Source organism: Ostrea edulis, chromosome 4 (assembly GCF_947568905.1).
Source record: "Ostrea edulis chromosome 4, xbOstEdul1.1, whole genome shotgun sequence".
NCBI classification, from domain to species: domain Eukaryota; kingdom Metazoa; phylum Mollusca; class Bivalvia; order Ostreida; family Ostreidae; genus Ostrea; species Ostrea edulis.
Window position 1 is genome coordinate 88690735 of NC_079167.1, and position 20501 is coordinate 88711235.

At 35.8% G+C, this 20501-nt stretch overlaps 1 protein-coding gene across 4 annotated transcripts; it reads left to right on the plus strand.

Moving 5' to 3' along the window:
• The first annotated feature begins 421 nt into the window (after positions 1-421).
• Positions 422-8893, plus strand: LOC125668268 (uncharacterized). Of its 4 annotated transcripts, none has more exons than XM_056164180.1 (4): positions 422-842; positions 5567-5644; positions 5735-6037; positions 8474-8893. In XM_056164180.1, exons 2-4 carry the CDS (start codon positions 5578-5580, stop codon positions 8863-8865), a joined length of 762 nt encoding a protein of 253 aa, XP_056020155.1. In that variant the 5' UTR covers positions 422-842; positions 5567-5577; the 3' UTR covers positions 8866-8893. The 4 variants fall into 4 exon arrangements, with proteins under 4 accessions (XP_056020155.1, XP_056020153.1, XP_056020154.1 ...); XM_056164178.1 differs by having other exon boundaries at positions 427-842; positions 5732-6037; XM_056164179.1 differs by lacking the exon at positions 422-842 and adding an exon at positions 5073-5114.
• Positions 8894-20501: the final 11608 nt, after the last annotated feature.

The following is a 20501-nucleotide window of genomic DNA, read 5'->3' on the forward strand; positions in this document are numbered from 1 at the left end:
CAAATCAGCAACTTGTCATAACCGCAGTAAGGGAGAACTTTGGAAAGTAACATGGGATGATCTGGCTGTGTGTTTCAATTTTTGCAGGCGTGCTAGTAGGGGGTCCATTAAATATTATTCAGATTCCAGTCGTGATAAGGGGGGATCCGTTAAATATTATCCAGAACGACAAATTAAATAAAAACAGTGGCAAACAAGTGATAAAGTGAAAGGAAAATACCAGGGTGTTCTACGTCACACATGAGATTTCTTAACACTACGAAAGGAAAAAAAAGAAGGGTTTATTATACCATGATTATTTTCCTGGTCTTCTAGTACCCGTGGTCATTGATAAAGGGTATCAATGAGACTTTTATATGGGTATTAATAAGACTTTTATGTAAATCAGAATTTCACAAGAAAATCATATATATATATATATATATATATATATATATATATATACCTTTATTCATATATTGTATTGAACAAAAAATATACTGTACTTGAGTAAACGTGATATTCCATCGGCCAGCCTCCACAAACCTACGAAAGAGTATACATTAAACTTTCCATTCACGAGATTACATTGTTCACTAGTTGGTACATACATGGATGTTACAGCACGTGTGTTCTTCACGTGATTCATCAGTGTAATATGAGCAGGCCAGGACAAACAGGCGATTGATTACACTGTAGGAGGGAGAACAGCTGACGGTTGACGGAGAGTAAGCGTGGTACAGACGAGTGTGACCTTAGATAGTCATCTTCACTCAGACGGAGGGCCTCCGTAGCCGAGTGGTTAGAGCATCGCGCTCAAAATGACACGGCCTCTCACCTCTTTTCGAATCCCGCTCGTGCCGGTAAGTGAGAAAGTTTCCCGGTAAGTGAGAAAGTTTCCCAGTTTACATTCGGAAGGTCGGTGGTCTCTTCCCAGGTACATTGTATCTGGGAACCAATCTGACTAAAGTACAGACCTATATTATTATATATATAGGTCTGTACTTTAGTCAGATTGTCTGGGAACTCTCATCCAACAATAAAAAAGGCATACTATAAAACCTGGCCCCATTGGCCTGGCCTGGTCCCAATTTTGGCCTCTAATTATGGTCCATCCCAAATTTTGGCCTGGCCTCAAAAGTTGGCCTGGCCTCAAATTTGGCCTCTAAAATTTTTTTTGGCCTCAACCAAAATTTTTTTTTTAATTTAAAATTTCGATTGAATACATTGATTTATTATTGGTGTTAGTTTTTCAAAGTCATAGCAGATAAATGATGTTACTGTTGTATTTTAAAATAATCATAAACTACCACCAATCTGATTGATTTTATCGAATATCTATTGATTAGTTTATTGATCAAATCATTTTCTTTTCCTTTCATATCTGTATGTACTTGTATACACCAAAAATGTATACACAACCAATGAAACGATTGGGATAGTGATTTTTTTCCCCAGAATTATGATTGATTTCATTGATTTATTATTGATGTTATTTTTTTTTTAATTGTTGAACATGAACTATATGTTTCTGTTATTTTGTTAATGTGCACATTAAAATAATCATGAACTACCACCAATCTGATTGATTTTATTGAATATCTATTGATCAGTTTATTGATTAAATAATTTTTTCCCTTCCTAACATATATACTAGTACACACTAAAAAATGTATACGGAACTAATGAAATGATTGGCTTATTGATTTTTTTTCTGAATTATGATTGATTTCATTGTTTATTATTAGTTTTGATTTTTCAAAATTATTGAATATAAATGATATGTTTGTGTTGTTTTGTAAATATGCACATTGAAAACTCATTTTACTAATGATCCATTTCACTTATTGATAATGAATATAAAAAACAAATTCACACTAGCGTAATGATGAATCATCACACTTCACACACTGCAATGTAGTGTACCACCATCACTCTCATTGATAAGAACAATGAGTCTGATATCTAGGTATAAAAATACTACCATAAATCATACAGATTTGAAACTACAACTTTGATGAATTAAGGATGTTCATATCTGTTTCAACTATTTGAAATAAACATGTAACACTAGTGCTGTAATGGGATGTCAGATTATTTACAACATATTAATTCAACACAGAGTTCTACAGCACGGGTCTTGACAGAAAGTCAAGGTTGAGGTTAATCTATGATATACGGGTTTGAAATGTCACACAGCTCTGCACAGAACGTTTATTTTCAATCATTATCAGAATGAAAGATGATTTTGATGACAGTCTAAAAACGTTAAGAAGTAAAGCACAAAAATTAAAGCTGCACTTTGTGAATTTGTAGATGCATAAACCTTTGTTCTCCATTATAAAACAATATTATGAGCATTACATGTATCTGATATTTGCTTAGATATAGCTGCTGCAGTGGTTAGATAGAGGTACAAACGATTTTTTTTGTGGTTAACTAATGCAAGTTTTGATATAAAATAAGAAGAGGACCGGTGGACAGATTTAATGTAATAATTGTAATTAGTTCTGTTTTACTGTTGCTTTATCACAAAACTAGAAAAAAATCACAATTTTGAAAATTCAGACAGACAATTTTGTATACCTTATTTAGTTTAGGCACAATCATAAAATGAGTTACTAATTAAAATTTTCTGTTGTATCAAACACACCCTATTTGCAAATGTTGGACTGCTCCATTGTTTCTGTATAATGGAATTTTCACCTTCATCAAATGTTTTCATCACCATCCTTTAATATGGTGATAGATATTCCCTTTATCCTGACAGGACAGGCCTTCATAGCATGGGAACTTGTCACTTTTGCAATGAGTATTGAAACTTAATCATGAAATCAAGAAAGAACTATTTATAATACATCATATTCGTTTTAATCTACATGTACATTGTTCATTCTACGTAAAGTATAGATAAATGAACACTAAAATACAAATCTAAAACCCTTAGTTTATTGGCTATTATCATTATGCTAGCAAACATTTCACTGTGTTTATTTTGATTTTTAAATATGTCATTTATCATGCTTTGGAAATTAAACAAGTAACACTAATTGCGTGCTATCTGCACATTGAAAACATTAAGACCACATGCTCTGTTCTGAATGTGCGCTGCTCTTAATATCAAATTCATTATAATGACAACACTTTTATAATATGTAAATTGATATCAAATTGAATTCTATTGAATACAAAACGTATCAATCATTTCATCAGTATACTTTTTGGTGTTCTAGTACATAAGTTAGGAAGGGAAAAGCAAATAATTTTGTCAATAGATTATCAATAAAATCAATCAGATTGGTAGTAGTTCATGTTTATTCTAATAGACATTCATCATTTTATTTCTACAACTTTGAAAAACTAAAACCTATAATAAATCAATCATAATTCTGGAAAAAAAAATCAATATGCCAATTGTTTCATTAGTTGTGCAATCTCTGTTGGTGTGTACTAGTACATAAAGATATGAAGGGAAAGAAAATGATTTATTCAATAAACTGATCAATAGATATTCAATAACATTAATCAGATTAGTGGTAGTTCATGATTATTTTAAAGTGCACATTTACAAAACAACAGAAACATCATTTATTCGCTATGACTTTGAAAAACTAAATCCAATAATAAATCAATGAATTCAATTAAAATTTTGAATTAACAATTTTTTTTTGGTTGAGGACAAAACAAATTTAGAGGTCAAATTTGAGCCCAGGCCAACTTTTGAGGCCAGGCCAAAATTTGGGATGGAGTATAATTAGAGGCCAAAATTGGGGCCAGGCCAATGGGGTCAGGCCAGCTTTTATAGTATGCCAAAAAAAACAACAACTGGGCGCTACCAGATAACTGAAAAATTGTTGAGTGTGGTGGAAAACATCAATCAATCAATCAATCACTCACTCAGACAGGGAGTTCCAACATCTAGATTGGCATGAAATAACCTTTTCTGGAAAACTTTAAATTCACGATTTATTCGAGAGAAAAAAACAACCCTTACATAGAGCCATCACCTGCTGTAGGTTAGGTGTCACAAGATTTGACCCATTTCATGAAAACGCCTACCCAGACACGGAAAATCCGAAAGACCCATATCTTGTGTAGGTAGCTGATATAAGCCTCTTGGCGACGGAACAGTCATTGCATATCTTAAACACCTTGGGGCCGTGGTAGAGCATCAAACTCGGAACTCCCAGGTACAAACCTATTGGTTATCGCAACCAGTACCTCGAAAGTAATTTGCTGGAGAGAATTGTAAAAGTGGATTAAGTTAGTTTAGGGAATTTATAACGGTGGTAAGTGATAAATTCAAATTAGTTAACAGTTAATCTATTTTCCAAAAATATGAAAATTAGATGTAGTTTGTCTTAAGGCCTATATATGTTATATAGAATACTGAAATGAGTATTAATAATAATGAATTGTCAGAGGGGATTATATGCTTACACTTCCATTCCTTTCTCCAAATTAGAAACTAGGTTTTTTTTTTTTTTTTTTTTTCTTTTTTTTTTTTTTTTTTTTTACATCAAAGACAACTGTTTCTTCAATAAAATTGGAACTCATTCAAAATAACGACTTTGTTAAATACCACACTGATTCTGCGCAAAAGTACTCTGAAGCTGATAGAGAAAAGTTGTTGGAGTTCCTAACTGAAAATATCTACGTAGTCCTTGTTGATTGGATCATTAGGAATTTCCATGGGCACGAAGTATGTTCCTTATTAGCCAACAACCTATTCCGAATGCATATTTTTCTAACTTAATTTTATTCACGGTTTCTTAGGAGTGATTTAAAGGAATAATCTTTGAGAAAAAAAAAAACAAATCAAAGAAATTCGGTAAATCTAATTTGAAAATGATACACTCCTTTGTCGTATTCTTGGCATAAAGAATATCCCTTATCACCCAAGCTATATTCCCAAAACGAATGAAAAAATCACGTACACTTGATTTTAAGCAATGGAATAATTTTGAAGCGACATGACAACATGCGATTCGAAAATTAGTAACACAACGCTCATGTCATGCAAGAAAGCAACATGGTGCATACAGTCACGCAAATACTATAACATATATATATATATATATATATATATGGTTTATAGATGTATTCGTCATTGTAAACTATTCTGCTGATACAAGGTAATACTATATTTAGAGAATGTTGAAGCACTATTAATGATAATTCATCAAATAATTTGTCTGAGAAATGATGTGATCTTTATCTTTAGATTGTCTTTTGAAATCTGCACTACTACATGTTTTGATATTTCCCTTGTAAATTTTATAGAGAGTAGCCATGCTTTTACTATGCAATAAGAGCTGGCTATTTGCTTACATAACTCAATGATTGTGACGTCATAACTTTTTACATAGGCCTAAAGGATACATAAGTGCTTATATATAATTTGAAAAAATCTAAAGAAAATACACAGAATATCGGTAAAGATGGCTGTCCTCGCTCGTTACGCAGAGACAGAACTCGCAAGTTCGATTCTCTTTAGCATACAACGACCTTTGGGTGGACATATTTTCCTATATTCAGGACATAATCTTTAAGTATCATTTTATATTTCTTATATACCATCTTGTAGAAGAAAAACAGATGGAATATTTCACTCGTGTACGTATATTACTCGTGTTATCATTGGTCGCAGAGACATGTGCATCAGGTAAGTCATATGCTTATTCCTTGCATAGATATTCAATTTCAAAGAAAGGTACAACGCTGGTATCAAAAATATATCTTACCACTTCAGCAGATCAGTCGTATGCCCTCTGTGGTGGTCAAAAGGGTTTTATACGTTGTCTGAAAGGAACCAAAATTCAGATTCTAACCGCCAGTTACGGACGAACAGATCCCATGCTGTGTCCCGATGGTAAAACAGATACACGAACGTGTCATTCAAAAACATCGGAACTGAAGGTCAAATGGAACTGTAATGGGTACAGGACATGTCATCTTCAGGCCACTGACCAGAACTTCGGGGATCCGTGTCCTAGCTATTCCAAATATCTGGAGGTCAAGTATCGTTGCGTGAAGACCCCAAATCTACATCCTACAGGTATGACGTAAATAAAGAACAATCATTTAAAGACCCTAAATCCACATTCTGCAGGTATGACGTAAATAAACAACAATCATAACTTCTCGATAAAAAGGAATTAAATTTTGAAATCATTGTACTTGCAATGTTTTGATAGTGTTTTGATCACGTAGATTTGCATTTTTAGGTGTGTTTTTTTTTTGGTCCTGATTACTGCCAATCTATGATTAATGTTCGACCTGCTAGAAAGGGTTTTATTGAACAGAAAGTGCTGTCACCACCCTGAGTATGGAAATGAGATTTATAAATCCAGTGTCATACATTTGGGGATTACTCGGATAAATGGCTTTCTTCGACACTTAAAAGATAATTATGTTAATTTACCACATTGGTAACAGGAAAGGAGAAAATGTAATGTAACAGACCTGTCAGTTCGAATTGTTGGTCTACGGCTCCAGATAATACAGAAAGGGAGAAAATGTAGCGGACAACTCTCCCTCTTCTGAAGTTAGTCTCTGACAAATATCGTACACACGTCTATGGCAAGTCAAACGTTGAAATATTTGATCTTTTCCATTTGTATTGTATCATTTTCATTTATAATTTTTCATCTGTATATCTCCATATGAGTGAAAGATTCTCGAGAGGTACGTTAAACAATATTCAGTCAATCATTTGTATATTTTTCATTTGTATTGTATAATGTTTAGGTCACCTGAGTCACCCTAGTGACCTATTGATATCCGTATTCCTCCGTCGTCGTGCGTAGTCCGTCTTGAGTTAACATTTGAAGATTATCAGCTTCTTCTCTTAAACTACTCGGCCAATTTCAACCAAATTTAGTAGGATCTGTAGGGAAAGGGAAACTTAAATTGTGAAATTCATGATCCCAAGCCCCAGGGACCATGCATTTTGGATAAAACTGTAAAATGAATACAATCTTTAAAAATCATCTTCTTTACCTCTGAGCATCTAGCAGACAAACTGAGTACATGGTTATAATAAGTAAAAGTGTCTCTATCAAAATTGGGAAATTCTAGGTCCCAAGCTAAGGTGTTGTGATGTTAGGGTGGGGCCAAAATGAAAATGTATTAAATTTTAGAAAATCTTCTCTGCTCCCATATATAAATTTGACAAAAATTAAATGCATGATTATGATGTCCTTCAATCTCTCTACTTAAATTGCTAAATTCATGGTTCCTGGGTCCGGGGTTCATGCCCCTAGGCAGGGCAAATATGGCCACATCATAAAAATGTATAAAAATTCATTTCTTCTTCTCTACTTTTACAGTCATGGGAGATGAATTAAATGCATGGTTATGATGTCTGTAATGTTTTCTTCAATTGTGAAATTCATGAATCAGGGTTTTGGGAGGAGTTGGGGGTGTCGAAATGATTTATAAGTATCAAACTTCCATTTCTTCTTCTGTAAATGAATAGAAATTGTGTGTATATTTTAAAATATCATAAACATGTAGACAAAGGATTTCATATTGAGACTTAAATGCAAATACGCCCGTGGGCCTCTTGTTCATTTGTGTTGTATATTTTCATTTTTTTTTTTCATTTTTTTCGTATCATTGGGACTATCTATTTTGATTTATTGTGAAGGATTTCATCGGTTAAGCTTTAGCCTTTGTCGTGTTGAAAACGAGAGAGATGTTCCGGATGCTTAACGAGATAAACTGGTCGTTTATTTCCATCCAGGACTAGTCAAACACGAGATTAGTTCAGCAGAATCTAAATGTAGGGAAAAAGTAGTTAAGAAAAAGATAGAGATCCGTGACTTGAAAATCGAACCATGGTTTAAACCAGTGAAATCCTCTTTAACAAACCAAAATATACAATACAAATAGAAATCAAAAATTTATATTTTGTATTGCTTATAGGAGTTATGAGATTGATCACTGTTCGTTATCTTCACCTTGCATACAATAAATATTAATACTAAACAATACCAATGAAAAGTACACAATATGAAGGGAAATATTACAACACAAATAGAAAATACAAATGATGTTTTCATAATACAAATGAAAAATTATACGACACAAATGAAAAGTTATAGAATGCTAATGAAAATTTATACAATACAAATGAAAAGTTATATAAAATAAATAAAAAAAGGTCCAATATTGCAATGTTTTACATGCAATACACATCTTCACAAGCATTGAGCATTGTGATTTAGTCGTCGTTCAAGTAAGAGGTTTTTTTACTAGAGATTTTAGCGATCTTTTCTACTTCCTTTTTTGTATTCGGATGTTTGATAATTATAGCACGTGAAAAACAATGAAAGTGACAAGGAATGCACGTGAAAACTGAAAAGGTATAAGCATTTATACCTAATCGGAATGCAGAAATATTAGTAAATGTATACATAGTTAATAGCTGTCCAAATCTGCTGAAGCAAATGTAAAATGTATTCTAAAATTTTAAATTATACATTTGCAGAGAAAACAATCATCGCCTTTAATGCGTACACCACCAAACGTTTGCACCTAAATCCAAATTCTCCTATCAATGTTGTTTATGATGGCGTCCATCTCAACAGAGGAATGGCCTACAATCGTCATAGTGGAATCTTCACAGCGCCCTCTGACGGACTGTATATTTTTACATGGACAAGTTTGGTGCTCTCTAAAAAAATCTTTGACACAAATATTCTTGTCAATGGAATTCATAAAGGCTACTCAAATTGTAATAATCGTAATAATCCAGGGTTTGGAAACTGTGCCAATACTGTACCACTGATTCTCAAAACTGGTGACAAGGTCAACATCCGTACAACCACCGCTGACAATTTGTTTGCAAATTGGTCGAGTTTCAAGGGATGGAAAGTGTAAAATATATAATAAAGAGAATTTTAAAGAAGAGATGTTTGTAAAACATATATGCCCCCCATGGTACAAAATTGAAAAGGGTTATACACATGCATCATTTTATTGATAGTAGTATCACCAATTCAAAATATTGAACAGAGAATATCTTCCTATGTCAAGAGTGGATTGACCATGTGACCTAAAATTCAATAGGGGTCATCTACTCCTTATGCCGTACCAGTGTACCAATTCGGTGTCATTCAAGCAAATGATTCTTAAAATATAGAAGGCAATATATTACTATGTCCAGTTTGACCCTTGACCTTTAACCAAGTGACCTGAAAATCAATAGGGGTCATCTTCTCCTAACGATGTACCAATGTACCAAGTTTGATGTTTGTCAAGCAAAGCGTTCTTAAGATATTGAGCGGGCAATATATTCCTATCTCTAGTTTGACTCTTGACCTTTGATGATGTGACCTCAAAATCAAGAGGGGTCATCTTCTCCTAAAGATATACCAGTGTACCAGGTTTGATGTCTACCAAGCGAAGGGTTCTCAAGATATTCAGCAGACAGTATATTCGTATGTCCAGTTTGACATTTGACATTTGACCATTTGACCTCAAAATCAATTGGGGTCATCTACTTCTTACAATGTTCCAGTGTACTAAGTTTGATGTCTGTCAAGCAAAGAGGTCTCAAGATATTGAGCGGACAATGTATTCTTATGTCCAAAGTAGATTGACCCTTGACATTTAAATTTTTGACCCGAGAAAAACAATAGGGGTCCTCTTCTACTCCTAACCAACCCACATATGAAATATCATTACGATCAAGTGAATTGTTCTCAGGATATTGAGCGGACAACATGTGGTCTACCAACCGACCGACAGGTGCAAAGGAATATGTCCCTCTTCTTTGAAGGGGGCATAAAAAGGAATTACCCCGTTGTTTGTTAAATAGTACGTGTGAATAATAACGAGATAAAATGCACAAGTATTTTGAGAGTAGCCATTGTATGTATAAACAATGAATTGTGTTTTGTTGTCATTATTGGGGAGATGACAGTCAATAGCATTGTAGGAAAATTTACAAGACACACTGACAACATACACGGTGACGAATCAGCTGACAAAGCTTGTAACAACATTGTTTGCTTGTAAGTCTCATTATTACAACTGTATCTTAAACGAACTTTGCATTACGTCCACTTTCGTACCTATACTCCAACTGCCCTTTCAAAAGACACATTTAATATTCCAGTCAATGGGTCGAATGAATATTAGTTACCGTACCTATACTGGATTCCTAAAATTCATAAAAAACCCTTACAAACAAAAATACATTGCTGGATCCAGTAAATGTTCTACTAAGCCCCTATCTTTGCTCCTCACGAAAATATGAACAGCTGTGAAGGAGAAACGTCAAATGTACAGTGCGACTACATATGCCAGAAGTGGTGTAAATCAAATGTGGATTCTAGAATATTCTAAAGAAATTTTTAGTAAACTTGCAATCACAAAAGTTTTCTCAAATCAACAATATCAAAACGTATGACTTTTCAACTCTTTACACGACCATTTCTCACAATAAATTAAAGACTATACTTTTTGACATGATAGACAGTTGTTTCTGCAACAAAAATGGAAAACGCAAATATTCCTCTCTAGTGATCATTCATCCTAAATATTACTTTGTTCAACACCACTCTGATTCCACGCACAAGTACTCTGAAGTTGAAAAAAAAAATGCTGGAGTTTCTCATTGACAGGGGATGCTTATTCCTCCTAGGCACCTGATCCCACCTCTGGTGTGTCCAGGGGTCCGTGTTTGCCCAACTATCTAATTTGTATTGCTTGTAGGATTTATGAGATTGATCACTGTTCGTTATCTTCACCTTGCATTTAACCATCGAGTTTGTATCTCTGCTGGTGGACAGTCTGTCCCCGAGGATACTTGTCGCTCGATATATGTTCCTTCATGAATATACACAATAACGAAACAATACTGGCTGACACGTCGCCCAGTATAAAAAGGTGTCACTCTGTGTAGTCTATAAGGGACACAGGCTCCTACAGATCGGTTGGTGTCCCTCGGATTATCCTTCAAGATATCAAAGATTTGTCGTATGTACAATCGTCAGATTGTCAGCTTTGGTACAGAAACCAAAATTCTTATACCCAAATTAAAGACTGTTATGTTCCTTTAAGAGATATATTTGATAATTCCTTTTCAGACCTCATGTGTTCAACCTCAAAATATTCTGCAAAAAATTGCAAAACTTGTGATATACTGATCACTTAAAATTCATTTAGTAGTAATTTAACTGGACGTAGTTTCTGTACCAAAACGTTTGATAATCTAACTTGTAAATCTTCTAACGTTGTCTACGCCATTGAGTGTAACCTGTGTGGCTTAATTTATGTGGGAGAAACCAAGGGTTCACTTAATAAAAGAATATCGGGGCACAGATTTCAAATTAATAATGGTGGTAACCAACTTCTTTACAAGCATTTTAATGCACCGGACCACTCCATCTTGTCCATGAGGGTAAGGATTTTAGAAAAAAATTACCATCACACAAACAATCCTACATTAAGCACCCCTTTTCGTAGACAACGAGAAGATCACTGGATCAGGACCCTAGGCACTGCATTTCCATATGGATGCAATGATAATGTATATGATGTGGGAAATTTGACTAGTCCACAAGGAAATAACGTTAATGTGATGGGACTCTTTCCCAATACCCAAAGACGAAAACGCAGTCACGGACACCGTTCATATAAAAGACCAAGTATAAATGATGTCACGTTTGATTCACTTTTGCCTCACGTCAACAGACAATTGGGTCCACATCATATTCGTACAAAACTTTACTCTATTCCATTGAGGGTTTTACATACGTTATTTGAAGAAGCTATGGCTAGTCTATACTTGGATTTTTCAACACCTGAATATAGACTTAACTCTATGATTATGGATGTTGCCTTCCACAGACTCTATAAACCAGCACGGACCATGGATGATATTCCTTCCAAATCATGCCGTCAGTTCCTTAAGCTCAAATTTACAAACAAAGGAATAGATGCCGTCAACATAAGCAACATTCTTCGTCAAAAAAGGGTTCAGTCGTGTATTCCAACTTATTTCAAGTTCAAGTCTACACCCTGTATTTCCTACAGCTATACTTCTACTATTGCATCCAAACTTTTTGATTATAAACAAACTTTGCAGTGCTTAGATATAGACCATCTTATACGTAATCCACCAACATGTTCTTGTTCTTCATCTTCTTTCAACTACAGTCCAGCTGGACATGTTATTACTGGTGATGTTGATATAGTTGAAAATGAGGACCTCAAATCACTTATTCTTAAAGGTCCTAAATACAGAGAACCTCCGTCTTTTAATTGACGACAGAACTTCATCTCTATTATGAGTTCTGTCGAAGATTATGCCAGACGATGGGCTAAATATGAAAAAGAAGAACTTGATACATTGTCAGAATGGGTTAAAAGCATAAGAGGGATATTAAAATCCCGCATTAGACACATGAAAACAAAAGTACGTACCATCTATCTTTCTGTGTTTAGTAAACCAGAAGTGATAAAAGAATTAGATAGGTTACATGAGGAATATGTTTTGGTTCCAGCTGACAAAACTAGTAACAACATTGTCTTTGTTTGTAAGGCTCATTATTACAACTGTATTTTAAACGAACTTGGCATTAATTCCACTTTCGGTAATCATACTTATACTCCAACTGCCCTTTCAAAAGACGAAATTCTTCAAAACCATGCTTCAGTTTTAGACACATTTAATATTCCAGTCAATGGGTCGAATGACTATGAGTTACCGTACCTATACTGGATTCCTAAACTACATAAAAACCCTTACAAACAAAGATACATTGCTGGATCCAGTAAGTGCTCTACCAAGCCCCTATCTTTGCTCCTCCCGAAAATGTTCACAGCTGTGAAGGAGAAACTTCAAACTTACTGTGCGACTACATATGCCAGAAGTGGTGTTAATCAAATGTGGATTCTAAAAAATTCTAAAGAACTTTTAGTAAACTTGAAATCACAGAATTTTTCCCAAATGAATAGCATTAAAACCTATGACTTTTCAACACTACACACGACCATTCCTCACGATAAATTAAAGACTAGACTTTTTGACATCATAGACAGTTGCTTCTTCAACAAAAACGGAAAACGGAAATATTCATATCTAGTGATCAGTCATTCAAAAACTTACTTTGTTAAACACCACTCTGATTCCACGCACAAATACTCTGAAGTTGAAATAAAAAATATGCTAGAGTTCCTCATTGACAATATCTTCGTGGTCTTTGGTGATCAGGTCTTCCAACAGTCTGTTGGAATTCCCATGGGCACGAATTGTGCTCCTTTGTTAGCTGACCTGTTTTTATATTCATATGAAGCAGAATTTATTCAAAAACTTCTACGTGAGAAGAAAAAATCTCTCGCTGTGACCTTCAATTCGACTTTTAGATATATCGATGACGTTTTGTCTATTAATAATGATAGCTTTCATTCATATGTCGATTTGATATATCCCTGTGAGCTCGAAATAAAGGACACCACAGAGTCGTCCACTTCTGCTTCATACTTGGATATTTTATTGAAAGTAGACATTAACGGCAAACTAACAACTCAACTGTATGACAAACGGGATGATTTAAGCTTCTCCATCGTCAACTTCCCACATTTATGTAGCAATATTCCATTATCCCTGCATATGGTGTTCATATATCTCAACTGATTCGATATGCAAGAGCTTGTTCTGGGTATAGTCAGTTTTTAAATCGAGGTAAGCTACTGACAAACAAGTTGATGGTACAGGGATTTCAACAGTCTCGATTGAAGTCAGCATTTCGCAAATTCTATGGTCGTTATAACGATCTAGTTCGTCAATACAACCTCGCATTGGGTCAAATGCTGTCTGACGTGTTTTATACCGATTGTTAAGCCGTTCGTGGCACACTGATTTTGACTGCGGATAACTCCGTTTACCTGATCAGGATATGGGGCTCACGGCGGGTGTGACCGGTCAACAGGGGATGCTTACTCCTCCCAGGCACCTGATCCCACCTCTGGTTGTCCAGGGGTCCGTGTTTGCCCAACTATCTAATTTGTATTGATTGTAGGAGTTATGAGATTGATCACTGTTCGTTATCTTCACCTTGCATGTATCTTCGTGATCATTGGTAATCAGGTCTTCCAACAGTCTCTTTGAATCTCCATGGTCACGAATTGTGCTCCTTTGTTAGCTGACCTGTTTTCATATTCCTATGGAGCAGAATTTATTCAAAAACTTCTACATGAGAAGAAAAAGTCTCTTCCTGTGAACTTCAATTCGACATTTAGATATATTGACGATATATTATCTAATTTTCATTCATTTACTAAAAATTTCTTTAGAATATTCATATGTCGATTCAATATATCCCACTGAACTAGAAATAAAAGACACCACAGAGTCATCCACTTCTGTTTCATACTTAAATATTTTATTGAAAGTAGATATTAACGGGAAACTCACAGCTCAACTTTATGACAAACGGGATCATTTCAACTTCTCCATCATCAACTTCCCATATTTATGTGTTAATATTTCATTATCACCTGCATGTGGTGTTTATATCTCTCAACTGTTTAGATACGCAAGAGCTTGTTCTGCGTATGGTCAGTTTTTAAATCAAAGCAGGCTACTGACAAACAAGTTGATGGTGCGGGGATTCCAAAAGTCTCGTTCAAAATCAGCATTTCGCAAATTATATGGTCGTTATAACGATCTACTCTGCCAATACAGCCTATCATTGGGTCAAATGCTGTCTGACGTGTTTTATGTCGGCTGTTAGGGCGTTCTTGGCACACTGATTTTGACTATGGATAACTCCGTTTAGCTGGTCAAGATATAGGGCTTATGGCGGTTGTGGCGGGCGACAGGGGATGCTTACTCCTCCAAGGCACCTGATCACACCTCTGGTATATCCAGGGATTCGTGTTTACCCAACCCTCTATTTCGTATTGCTTATAGGAGTTATGAGATTGATAACTGTTCGTTATCTTTACCTTTCATATTACTTTAGCATGACCTATTACCCGGAAAAAATGACGATGAAACTCAACACAAGGGAAATTCAAACGAATAGGTAACACCTTTATTAATAATGAATTGTCACTTAACTTGTATCAACATTCTAACGATTTTCTCAGAAACAAATAAATACTTAAATGGTAGTTCTAGATAGAAGCAGAGAACATTGACACAGTTTTTTGGCGGTCGGAAAGTTTTTGACTCAAAACAAAAAACTGAGTTGTTAGTTTGCTGTTAACATTCATTTTCAATAACTATCCAAGTACGATGCAGCTGTGGAGGACTCTGTTCAATTGTTCTAAATGAATCTTTTATTCAAGAGAATACATTGGTCACTAGTTGATACATACATGTATATTACGGCACGCGATTCATCGGTGTAATCTGAGCAGGCCAGGAGAAACAGGTGATTGCAGGAAAATTAACCTGGTGGTGTTTAGGGCGCTCACTTCGAAACCGAGAGGTCCCGACCTTGATTCTCGAACTCGGTGCCGCGTCAAACCTAAGGCGTTTAACATATGTAGTGACCGATCTTTCCCCAAACACCTAGCTTTAGAAGTGAGGGATCACGGGTCTTTCGGATAAGAAGTATCTTAAAGATAGAGATCTTCATTCACGGCAGGTAGTGCTACAATAAAGAACCCAAACTATACTACTCAAAATTTGATAAGGATCATTGATATTTTTCTGTTTAAAAAATTAATAACTGCATAACTGGCAATATCGTGACCAAGTGAAATAAAAAACGTCTTCAACAAACTTGCACGTGCATTTCATTTCATGGGAAATGCGTTTCTCATCACAGTTTATGCTTTTGCTACCATTGCACGATATACACTAAGGCATCGGTGTCTGATTCTTTCTAAAATTTCAAACTCACTTGAGTGTTTACACTACGTTTATCAACACAATGCCCCCTCAACGTGTAAGGCGTCGCCTGACGACAGAACAACTGGGCAGATGTATTGGAATGCTTGACGCTGGCTATTCACAACGTGACGTTGCAAATACACTAAACGTCAACCAGAGCGTTGTAAACAGGGCCTGGAACCAACAGCAAACTTTTGGTACAGCAGCACACCGACATGAGGGTGGTCGTCAGAGGTCGACTACCCAACGCCAAGACCATTTTGTGGCTCTTCAGGCATGACGCCATCCCTTCTGGAGAGCAACCAGCCTACGTAACGACCCCCTGAACGCCTCGGGGGTGAATGTGTCCACTCAGACGATACGGAATCGGCTTCACAATGCAGGTCTCAACTCGAGAAGGGCATGTGTTCGAGTCCCTCTGACTGTTCGACACCGGCGGGAGCGATTGGACTGGGCTGAAGATCATGTCACTTGGACACAGAACGATTGGGTTCAAGTTCTGTTCACCGATGAGTCCAGGTATTGTTTGGACTTTACAGCCAGGAGGCACCGAGTGTGGCGACGACAACGTGAACGTTTCCATGATGCCAACATCAGTGAACATGACCGTTATGGTGGTGGTTCCATCATGGTCTGGGGTGGAATCAGCAGGGATGGAAGAACAGATCTTCATGTCCTGGAGAGAGGAACAATGACGGGGGTGCGGTACCGGGATGAGATCCTCGATGATTACGTCAGACCCTACGCTGGTGCTGTTGGCCCTGAGTTCATCCTGATGGATGATAACGACCGTCCTCATCGCGCCAGGGTGGTGGAGCAGTACCTTCAGCAGGAGACAATTGTCCGTATGGACTGGCCCGCGCGCTCGCCGGACTTGAATCCGATTGAGCATGTATGGAACATGCTGCAGGTTGCCCTTTCACGCCGTAGAGCACAACCCACGACTTTGGCAGAGCTCGGAAACGCCCTCGTGGAAGAGTGGAACAACCTTCCCATTGGAAACATCCGGGTGCTTATTGACAGCATGGCTCGACGTTGTCAAGCCGTCATTGATGCAAAGGGAGGCTATACCCGGTATTGACACTTCATCGACTAAGTGTAATGATGGACTATCCCCAAAAACTGCGTAATTCTTTCTCTGACTTGCTGTTAACTTTTTGTAATGAAATGCCTTTTGGTGTTATCAGATTTCAAGCATTCCGTATTGATAAAAGTTCATGCCGTTCATGAATTTCCATTCATAACCTGAGTAAACACGTTTCTGACTCAAATTCATGTCTTTTGTTATGTTAGTGGTAAATTACACATATATAACCTAGTGATCCTTATCAAATTTTGAGTAGTATATTATGACAGGCACTTGTATCGCTTGGGGACCTAATTAAATGCCCTGTATATAAGATCGCTTGGGGCCTAATTGCTGTATAGAAGAATACTATTTAGGTCCCCAAGCGATATTATTGCATGTGACTACTTTGTCATTGAGCGTCATGCATTGGCCAAAAGAACTGCGAACGATAGTCTTGTTTTACCGCCTACCTTCTCGTCAAATTTTAAAAGTTATCATTTTCAAAGGATTTTTTTTTGGGTGTTAATATAGATATGTATATGAATTTTCATAAAAGTTTATTCATTTGACAAAACAAAGGGAGATAACTTTAAATTTTGGGTAAAGGTAACTCCATACTTGCAGTTTTATCTGATGAAAGGCGAAGATAACGAACAGTGATCAATCTCATAACTCCTATAAGCAATACAAAATAGATAGTTGGGCAAACACGGACCCCTTGACATACCAGGGGTGGGATCAGGTGCCTAGAGGGAGTAAGCATCCCTGTCGACCGGCCACACCCGCGTGAGCCCCATATCCTGATCAGGTAAACGGAGTTATCCGTAGTCAAAATCAGTGTACCACGAACGGTCTAACTATCGGTATGAAACACGTCAGCCAGCATTTGACCCAATGATAGGTTGTATTGACGAACTAGATCGTTATAACGACCATAGAATTTGCGAAATGCTGACTTCAATCGAGACTGTTGAAACCCCTGTACCATCAACGTGTTTGTCAGTAGCTTGCCTAGATTTAAAAACTGACTATACGCAGAACAATCTCTTGCGTATCGAATCAGTTGAGATATATAAACACCATATACAGGTGATAATGGAATATTGCTACATAAATATGGGAAGTTGACGATGGAGAAGCTTAAATCATCCCGTTTGTCATAAAGTTGAGTTGCTAGTTTGCCGTTAATACCTACTTTGAATGAAATATCTAAGTATGAAGCAGAAATGGACGACTCTGTGGTGTCTTTTATTTCGAGCTCGCAGAGATATATCGAATCGACATATGAATGAAAGTTTATTAATAGATAAAACGTCGTTGATATATCTAAATGTCGAGCTGAAGGTCAGAGCAAGAGACTTTTTCTTCTCACGTAGAAGTTTTTGAATAAATTCTGCTTCATATGGTTATAAAAGCAGATCAGCTAACAAAGGAGCACAATTCATGCCCATGGGAATTCCAACAAACTGTTAGAAGACAGACCACGAAGATATTGTAAATGAGGAATTCTAGCATATTTTTTTTTAACTTCAGAATACTTGTGCGTGGAAGCAGAGTGATGTTTAACAAAGTAATTTTTGGGATGACTGATCACACTAGATATGAATATTTGAATGTTGAATTGAAATCAATATATAAAATGAAACAAATCAAACATGTAATAATTTGATTAATGAGATTGAGAAAAAAACCCGACTACAGCCTCCATGGTATTGGAATCGCAAAAAGAATTCCATATATTTATTCGCATTAAACAACCCGGCATCTTACCAAAGTCCATTGAGCTCATTTTCATTTCTGAAAAAAATATTCGCGTTTTAACGCGAAACTTCCGCTAAATAACGCAAATCTTTCGCGAATAAACGCGTAGCTTTCGCGTTATAATGCGAAAGTTTAGCGAAGTAACGCGAAACTTTCCCGTTATAGCGTGAAACTTTCGCAAATATACGCGTAACTTTCGCGAATTAACGCGAAATTACGAGTTATAGCGACACTTTTAGGTTATAAAGCGTAGATTTTGCTTATAACCACGAATTCATGGATTGAATGCAATGCGTTCAATATAAAAAAAAAGTAGCATGAAATAATTTGCTCATTACAATGAAGAAAAATAAAGATAGACTTGTCCAGTTGTACTTTGTAATTTTGTATATGCATATCTCTTGATATAATTTGACTGCTTTAAGAAGATTATCTTATTGACCTTTGATTCTGTTGTACATATTTCGTGTTATTAATTGTCACATAGGAGAAATCTTATTAAACAATAAAATATGTTAAAACCAAAGCAAATCCATATCAAATGGCAAAATTATAAAACAGTTAGTTACAAAGGTCGTTGTGAGAATTCTATGGGATTTCCCGAAAGATTACAGCCAAGGGACATAACCTTTGAAAAGTGTGGATTCATCTATTATTGGAAGAAAATGACTAAGGTCACCAAGTGCTTTCTAGAGATATTCTGAGGAGTTTTTCGGGTTATTGCATGAATCAAAAGTAAATGTAGATAAAGCATGGTTTACTCAATAACATAACATAAATTCAAGGATTTAGTGGTTGATAATCCAATAGTTCTTTGAAAATCTGTAACATTTTAGGCTTGATTTCAATGAACAAAATTTTATAACCCCCGTATTAAAAGCTGTTGTTAGCTTAGCAACACTGGTATTAATCAAATACATACCGCATTGTTAAGCCGTTCTTGGCACACAGATTTGACTGCGGATAACTCCGTTTACCTGATCAGGATATGGGGTTCACGGCGGATGTGACCGGTCAACAGGGGATGCTTACTCCTCCTAGGCACCTGATCCCACCTCTGGTGTGTCCAGGGGTCCGTGTTTGCCCAACTATCTATTTTATATTGCTTGTAGGAGTTATGAGATTGATCACTGTTCGTTATCTTCACCTTGCATACAAGTATGAATTATACTTTGCATTAAATAAATCTTTGATAGCATATAATGATGCCAAACATTCTGAAATATGCGTGTATAAAATGTAGGCGAGCTACCGTGTGTATATATGATAGTAATTCCACTCTCATTTGATGTCGTCAGATTTTGCAAAATCAATGATTTATTGAGATTTATGCATGATAGGAACATGAATTTTGTTGGAATATTTTTTGATAGTTATTGTAAAAAAAAATCTTGTTCAAAATAAACTATTTCAAAAGTCTAAATTAAAGTTTAATAATCAATTGCATGTTTCAAAACATTGAATCCAAGGGCAAAAACTATGTTTTCAGTGATTTCTATATCAAGTCTATTATGTGATAGATTTCCTTTATTTTTTACAGACATTTTGCATATTTTTGTGAAGAAACAGTTTCATGAATTTGTTATGAATCCTGTTGTATCGTCATAACCATTTTTAAAATAATAAAACTTTGGTAACACTAACACTGTTTAAAGAAAATCGCAAATTTCCGACGATGATATATGATTCTGTTTAAGTATGTCTTGGATCTTAAAAAGTGTGAATGATGACCTATATATTTTATTTGATAATTTATTAGATTTAACTCTAATAAATGGAAATAAATACACTTTTTAAACTTGTATCAAATAAAATTGCGAGTATGGAGTTACC